At 42.6% G+C, this 8,503-nt stretch overlaps 1 protein-coding gene across 1 annotated transcript; it reads left to right on the top strand.

The window, feature by feature from the left end:
• The first annotated feature begins 2,463 nt into the window (after nucleotides 1-2,463).
• On the top strand, nucleotides 2,464-3,566 carry LOC120947592 (antigen 5 like allergen Cul n 1-like). Its single transcript, XM_040363047.2, has 3 exons — nucleotides 2,464-2,569; nucleotides 2,656-3,163; nucleotides 3,250-3,566. The coding sequence occupies exons 1-3, from the start codon at nucleotides 2,548-2,550 to the stop codon at nucleotides 3,494-3,496; spliced, it is 777 nt and encodes a 258-aa protein (XP_040218981.2). The 5' UTR covers nucleotides 2,464-2,547; the 3' UTR covers nucleotides 3,497-3,566.
• Nucleotides 3,567-8,503: the final 4,937 nt, after the last annotated feature.

The following is an 8,503-nucleotide window of genomic DNA, read 5'->3' as shown; positions in this document are numbered from 1 at the left end:
CGACTCCCCTCTCTTACACACGTCCCCATTGTGGATGGAATGCAAAACATGCTCACACATGCCAGCCACAATGTTTCGCCCGACGGTGCGCAATAACGGCCTAGGGGGGAGTGTGGTAGATGTTTTTATTCGCCCTACTGGAGCTGCTGGATGGTGTACGTGCTTTTCCGGTTAGCAAAAAGGGAAATTTACGCACCAAAGCAATAGAGAGAGAGAGGAAACCCGAACGAACCTGGCGGGGCACTGTGCATGTACAGTGAAGTGTCATTTTTTCCAGTTTTCGTTTGAATATCCCAGTTGCATAACTCCCGCTTTACCAGTTCCCATCCCATTCTAGTTGATCGTTTGATTTTGAGTTGAATTTTGACCAGCATCAAAACCATACCCCAGCCCAGCACTAACATGGGTCTGCATGGGTCTCGTTCTTGAAAGGTTAACGAACACCTTTTGTCTGGGCAAAAGCGAAAAAAATAACATCAGATATGTTATTTCTGAGCCCCGAATCGATATCGGGTTAGAACACCTACCCCATCGGGTTAAAAAAAAGAGCGAAAAGGACACCAGATACTCAGTGCCTCTCCTGTTCTGTCTCCATTAAAACCAAATCTCGAACGATCGAACTGAATCGAACAGGAAACATGGCGGGGGGGGGGGGAAGCAGCAACATTGAAATGAAAACGAACTGTAAGTCAACTCGGGGTTGGTGGTGGGGCAGCACTTTTGGCGTTATGTGAAATGAAAATGTTTTCAGTTTGTTTCCATCCAGCAGGTCCGAAACATACCCATACCGTTCCCATCCATCAAACACCAACTGACACTGGGGTTTTCGATCAGTTTTTTTTATTGTTTGATTGTAAGGGTGAGAAAGAGCGGGAGAAAGGGAAGGCAGAATAGAGCGGGATTTCAATTTCTGGGGGTGGTTTTCCATTATCTGATTAGATCGGAATTGTGTGCCCATAGTTTGCGGTTGGAGTGTTGCTGTGATTGAATATTAAGAATTTTACAATAAATAGGTTTACAAACATTCAGTCTGTTCGTGTGATGGATAGCAAAGTTGGTTTCTACAAAGCTGAATTGGGATCGATTCCGATTAGGGGGCCAAGGACCTTAGTAGCAAGTTTTGCTTATTTGACTGCAGGGTACAAAAGGATCGGGGAGTCGATGCGCGAACAGGTTATTTTAGAAGTTAAAAGAAGATTTTTTCTCGAGGGAGTTATCGTTGGCAAAGATGATTGATTTATTCATAGATTTAAATATGCCATAGATTTAAATATGCCAAGATGTATTTAAACAGCTGTCAAATGGTTTATTTGCTTTAAAATGTAATTTAAGTATCAACACATGATTTTCACATAACACATAACAAAGAACTGTCAAACTCAATCCAGCTTGAGTTGTGTTGAAAATCATGTTGGAGAAATTAAACATTATTGTGAAGGAAATTAAATGTCAGATTGATGTGGATTAACATCTTGCACGCGGTGAATAACGATGTTCAGATTCAAAAGTGACTTGGAAAACCCTGTAATACTGAAGAGATTGTAATATTTAAAGTCGAACGATCTTGTTAATAGATTTGGTGGTTTATTGAACAGTTTTGATGAAAGATTAAAAATTTAAAAATATCATTTCCTATGTGATTTAATAGTTTTTCTTGATTTCAAAATATTAAAATGAAGTAAATATTGATTAGCATAAAGTATCTCCCTAGATATTCCAAATATTTCATATCAGATGCTATAATATTTTGGCTTTAAAACGTAGGAAGATACTAATAAGATTACAAAATTATTCAAAGCAGCAGTATTTAAACCAATTGCATTTATACCATTTTTGCTGCATAACTTCTCTGACTGTCTCAAATAAAAAGGCATTCTATAAGTATTTTTCATAAAAATCTCCACACCAGAGCACAAACTGTCAACTGTAGGTCAGCAAATAGATGCCCTTCGAAACACCAGTTTTTTAAATGTTGTCTCTCGAGCATAAACAAACCATTGCTTGGACGTGTGTTGTGGTGTTACGAGGTCGATCATGAAACGACGTTCCTGCATTAATTTGAAAACAACACACCACACAATCAAAATGTCTGTTAAATTGTGAATTATTTGTCCATGCATAAACCATACGCTCATTCATACCGTAGCATCTCTTACCTTCGTGGTACTAGTTCGGCTTGAATCCAATTCGATTCCGATAAGCAAAACAAAAACAGACTCTCTCTTTATTTACCGTGCAAAAACAGCTTCATGTTGTTATGTGACGCACAGTATTGTAGGCTCGATATTGATCTTTCTATTCCAAGAAAATCCCCCTCTTCCGAGCACACTTCGGTTGCCGAATGGGAGCAATAGTAATGGAAACGATTCTATTTGGTAGTACGAAAAATACACACAAACAAAAACAAGACACACAGAGACAATTAGACAAACTCAGCTCGATGGTTTGTTTCGAAACGATATAAAATGAAGCCGCAGCTGCGCAAGTGGTACAGTTAAAGTAGACTCGTGATTTGCCTAAGGTGCACGAGTATTTTTTCGGGGAAAAATGGCAAGCATTTGGACATTCGGTAGGTACAGCCGAGCGGTTGGTTCACCAGCTTCACAAGCAACTTGTCCCACATTCTAAGCTTCTCCGATTTACGTTTTCATCCAGTTGCGATCGTGAGCTGTCTGGTCGGTGGGCTGCAGTCTCAAACCGACTACTGTGCCACTAGCTACTGTAGGAACAATCTTGTCAACATCGGATGCAACCCCCCAGCCAGCCCGGGCGGTGCCGGTTGCGTGGGGCTTAGCCCCGTCGTCATAACGCTCAACTCCACGATACAGTCGTTGATCCTGGCCGAGCACAACTCGCGCCGCTCGCAGCTGGCCCTGGGTCAGCTGGCACCGTTTCTGCCGGCAGTTCGCATGCCCACCCTTAGCTGGGACGCGGAACTTGCCAAGCAAGCGGGCAACAATGCGCGCAACTGTACGTACAAGCACGATAGCTGCCGCAATACGGCCGTCTATGCGTATGCTGGGCAGAATCTTGCGTTAACGCAGTTCTACGGTATGACCATGACAATTGCGCAGCTGGTGACTGGTGGTATCAGTTCCTGGTGGAGTGAGTACAACGTCACTACGCTCGGTCAAATCGCTGCTTATCCATCGAATTATGTGGGGTAAGTGTTATTTTTTTGTTTGTGTATTATCACGATCATGAGCCTTTTTGTGCAATTTGGCCTGTTGTATTGTGCTTTCATCACAGATCTCCAATCGGACACTTTACGCAGATGGCAAGTGATCAGACCAGCAAGATTGGATGTGCCATGCAGAATTGGTTGAGCGGGACGTGGAAAACGTATTACTTTGTGTGCAACTACGCCGTCACAAACATCGTTTCCCGTCCGGTGTACAAGACGGGAGCGGTCGGTTTAAACTGTACTACCGGGCGCAATCCCACCTATACCGGGCTGTGCTCTCCGTCAGAAATTGTTAATCCTGTTCCGAACTAAGGTATTACTGCTATAATAAGGTGTTAAAGCGAAATAAAATGTTTTGCCAAACGTTTTCAATTTATCTTAACTATTGCCTCAAGACTCAATATTCAATGCTATTCAAGGACTTTCGACGACTTGGGGTCATGGAAACGAATGTTTCAAATCAAATGTGGGAAGTTTTTCATGATCGAAACATTTCAGCTAACAGTAAACAAAATCCTCCAAAAACCACCGACAATATCAATATCTTTATATTTATCTGATATATTAAATATCCCAAAAGCTTTGTCATTTTATCACTAAGAAGCACTAATACACGGTTCAAACCATTTCAAAGTGTAGTTTTGGGTAAAACAATCAGTTTTTTTCATGTTTATTTTATTGAATAATAATAAACTCAAACTGTATTAAAGTTCCAGTAAAGTGGAGCTGAAAATCATGCTTAGCAAGAGACAAAAAAATAAACAAAAACAATTTAAATACTGTTTCATAAACATAAACGAGCAGACAATGCTGCTTATTGCACGTGCCGGGTAGGGTGTATCATGTGTTTCGCTAGAAAAATGATATCACTTCACCCACTCCTGGCATGCGTAAAACAAATACAAAGCAACCACACATCTCCTCATCTGTCCCTCCATTACAAACAAATAAGTAATGGGGTTTCTTCGCTTCGTCCCACTTGCTCTGCATCTGCTTTCCTCTGTCTGCGCCCTGGTGCCCTTATTGCCTTTTGCTACTCCATCACCGACCGGTGGAATTTGTGCAATGTGAAACACAAATTATGCTAACTTTTTCCCATCAAATTTTCAACCAGTAGTGCTCGCACACACACGCATACAAAGAGAGAGAGAGAGAGATGGAGATACACGACACGATATCATCAATTTCCCGACGAAAGTTACTCCCGTGTGTTGGTCTTGTTAGCTTTTTTTTTGCCTGAATTGAAGAAAGCTTGCAAAAATCTTACCATAATACACGAGATGGGCTGGTTCTCCAAGCCGGCACACAGGATGTGCGGCTTCTGTCGACTTTTGGGCAATCAAAATCTCATTGCTCAGTCAAGCACGTAATGGGAATGTGGAAGGAAACGCCAGCCCAGGCAAAACAAAACCCCACGCAAGGAAGCGCAACTAGAAGCAATCCAATCCTAACCGCACCGCATCCTGCTCTAATCCCATCCACATCCACTTTCCCATCGGAGTTGCTTTTTCCGAATAAATCTGGCGGCAGCTTCAGCTTCTGCACGGCGATGCACGAGATGAAAGTGTAGTCACTCATTGAAGGAAGCCGCCTTTGGTGTGTAGTATTTTATTGCTTTTGTGTCGACACCAGGAGTGGGTGGGAAATCCACCAGCAAGCGCGCACACGTATAAACACTTCCGAACAGCGTTCGTGGGACAGAGTCTGAAGATCAACAAAGGAGAAGCTAAATCGAAAAGAAAGCGAACCGTCAGTCACCGTAGGGGCGAACATTCGAACCATTCGCTCGATTGTATCATTCGTTCATCCGTTAAAAGGGACGTGGGCATGGGGCATGGGATACGGTGAAGGGTCGCTATTTGTTGAGCGCTTCACAGAGGAGTACACGACAAACGCCATCGTCGGGCACGTTGGCGTTACACATTGGACTACATTGGATGGTTGCGTGCGCGCGCGCGCGCCGTCTTCTAACGGAATGCTTGCAAGACGAGCCAGCCGAATGCAACAAAACTCAAACGGGGGCTCATTGTTGGATTATTTAACTTTAGAAATGCCGAAACAGCGCCAGCGCCACCGGATACAGCAGTAGCGGTAAGGCATGCCAGCGTGCTAAACCATTGCACCAAAACGCTACAATACATTTGCTGCGAGCAAATATAGTGTGTTTGAGCTGGCGTAAAGAGAGCAATGGCGTGTGTGTGTGTTTGCCTACACTTGTTTAGCGGAGCGAATGTGGGTATGGGTACGGGGGGTGTTTGCTAAGAAGGGTGTAAATGCGTCACGTAAAGGGAACTAATTTTCATGCGAAGCGCTTCCGACATGTAGAACAGCCACCGGGTTCGGCGTAAGCTTTAAAAGAAGGAAGCTAAACAGAGGGAAATTTTAAAGACCAATGCAATTTTTAAGTCTTCTATTTCGTAAAGCTATAATCATACTAAGTAAAGTTGTTTTTAGAGTTTAGTTAGCTGTACTTTGATTAAACAACGTATGAATGAAATAGCAAGATAGGATTACCAAACTAAATGTATCATGTTCGATTGATCTTCTTCTTCTTCTTCTTCTTTGGCTTAACAACCGATGTCGGTCAAGGCCTGTCTGTACCCACTTGTGGGCTTTGGCTTTCAGTGACTAATTGATTCCCCCCCATAGCAGGATAGTCAGTCCTACGTATGGCGGCGCGGTCTATTTGGAGATTGAACCCATGACAGGCATGTTGTTTAGTCGTACGAGTTGACGACTGTACAACGAGACAGGCTGGGTTCGATTGATAGTCATCAACAATTAACAAGTTTTCTGTTTTTCTTACGATAAAGGCCGGGCTACATTGATCGTACTCACAAGTGTAATTTAGATTTTCACTAGCACATCTGGCGGCGGCTGGTGGAAGCTTTTTTTGGTCATCGAGGGAATGGTCATGCCGGAACTCAAATTTAAGTAATTTTTTCTCCGTTTTTTTAAGCTAAACTGGCTGAAATACTTGCACAATATATTTATTTATCAATTACCAAGCTATTTCAGTCCAGTTAAAGTAAAAAACATGGAAAAATAACATATTTTCTGTAGCGGCTTCAAATTGTTTGGCAAAATGCTTCGGTTAGTCGCCGCCAGATGCGCAAGTGAAAATCGAAATTACACTACCGAGTACGGACAATGAGTGGGTAACCATCAATTAACTTTTTGAAATTACTAATTGTAATCATACAAACAAATATTCGAGCCTGTACCATATACATGTAGTACAACGCATTCCTACCAGTTGGCGCTCTTCATTTATTCCGAGAAAAGCTTCATAACTCTTTCTTAGTAATATTGATAGAATAATAATGAAAAAAAAACCGAAGGTGTAATCAATTGGAATGTTTTGTAATACGAAGTGCATTCATTCATACTGTTGGCGCTTAGAAGTATGAATAGAGCGCCAGGGGTGTTGTTTAGAATAGTATTCTACTTAGTACAGTAGGAGAAGTGATCTTCGAACAGAACCTTCGCAATCGTGCGTCTATCAGAGTATCCGGACATGAAGGAAGTGTACGACAGCAACAGATTGAGGTATGAGGACAGCCCATCGAATAAATCCAGTGCACCAGAGGCGGACGTAGATTGGATTTTGTTTCCTGGAAAATGCATCCTGGTCAGGTTTTGAGCTACAAGAGCTTGACTGTGAGCGAAGTTAAGCAGTAAAGTGTATTTAAAAAAACAATATATTTTACCTTGAATTGTGATTAGTTCATCTTTTTCAATCACATCAACTACTAAACTTAATTACATCTCCAACCGGCACAGCAGCTGCATCTTCGGGGTTTATAAGCCTCAAGGATGTATTCAAATTTCATAAATGAACTATAAAGTTCAATAGATTCATTCCTTTGTTGCTTCCTTTGTATTTATGCTTTACGGGCAAATGTTCCTGTGTATTCAATCCACTTACTACTCTCAAACATGACTTTCGTCGTCTAAAAGCACACCTGTTCCCCCATCCTTTGGTGTTATGTAAGTGATAAGTATCGTGCAACACTTTCCACATTTTCGATGTGAAAAAAGAATTCTCTCTCATCTTCTCATTACATTATCCAGCCATTCCGCTTATCAAACGGTGCATTTCAGAGGCGCGCGCGCGAACACACAGGTGCACCAGGTGTTGCTAAAGCACGAACAAAACGCGCCTAAAGGATATTGCGGAAAACTTTGGCAACCGTTCTGCTACATTTCTCGTTGCATAACCAACCCCAACTGGTGCAGCACGGAAAGACAGGGAGGAAGCCCGTGTTCCAATGCGTTCGCCCCCCTTGGGAGCGTAAATTTGCATTCAATCTTCCGGAATGTTGCACTTCTTTTGTGACACGCAGACATACACCGACTGTTTCCCACCTTTCTGCTGATAGAGATCTCGTTCGCACAGGTGACTGAGTTTGACTGGTACGGTAAACCGGTATATGCAAAGTGCAAAGGCACCAAGAAATCGTAGTAAGCTGCTAATGCTCGGAATAAAGACAGATGGGGCTTCTTGGTCGTGTACGCACCCCCGGCGGGGGAATTATGCGTTATCCCATCTGTGTTACGCATTCTGTAGCGCAAACGACGATGCGCAAGCAACTACCGACGGTAGTGGATTAATGTTCATTGCGAATAATTTCTCCCTCCATTCAGTAAACACGGGGTTTGGGAACAGTGTTCTAGCTATTGAAAGAGAAGGTTTTTTTATGTTTCAAAAAAGCCTTTCGTTCGAATTTGCATGATTCTTCGGTACCGTAAAAGCTAATCTGCAATGTACCCGAATTAAGGTGCTGGCAATGGGCTTCTTCTATTCGGGGAATTAGAGAACACCAGAACATTGACCGGATGCCTACGATACGGCAACATCCATACTGTTTGATGCTCAACAGTGGTCAGATTACAACGTACTCGAAGGTTCGACGTACTGGAAAGGGGTTCGACACAAGCCAAGGCTGTGTACTGTGCTAGTAGTTTCTTTCCGGAATTAATTTGCAATGTCCGTGATGTATGATGTATCCACCCCATTCATTCGCTTACAGTTTGGTCGTGCTCCATCGCTGCTGCTCACACTAATCAGACGGATTGAATTTCAAACTCGGGGAAGGAACAAACTCGGTTTAGAAGCCTTTCCGGTGAATTACAATAACATCAGCACAGGGATTTGTAAGCAATGGGGTGAACTTACTCTTTGAATTGTACAATAAAAAGGTTGCTAACTGTGCGCTTTAGGAATTGCCTTGCTTACATGCACCTTCAAAGCACACAAACCAGAGCCCCTTCAAGCAGAGTATAATTACATCCCGTCATTTTCAGCCATAAACTTGT

Source organism: Anopheles coluzzii, chromosome 2 (genome assembly GCF_943734685.1).
Source record: "Anopheles coluzzii chromosome 2, AcolN3, whole genome shotgun sequence".
Lineage (NCBI taxonomy): Eukaryota > Metazoa > Arthropoda > Insecta > Diptera > Culicidae > Anopheles > Anopheles coluzzii.
The sequence above is the reverse complement of the archived record's forward strand: the minus strand, read 5'-3'. Positions and strand labels throughout refer to the sequence as shown.

What these genes read in the sequence shown, in the direction of transcription:
- LOC120947592 (XM_040363047.2), top strand. Translation starts at nt 2,548, where the DNA reads ATGGCAAGCATTTGGACATTCG. An exon ending in GGCAAGCATTTGGACATTCG is followed by an intron (nt 2,570 to 2,655) that starts GTAGGTACAGCC and finishes GTTTTCATCCAG; the next exon opens with TTGCGATCGTGAGCTGTCTG. An exon ending in TATCCATCGAATTATGTGGG is followed by an intron (nt 3,164 to 3,249) that starts GTAAGTGTTATT and finishes CTTTCATCACAG; the next exon opens with ATCTCCAATCGGACACTTTA.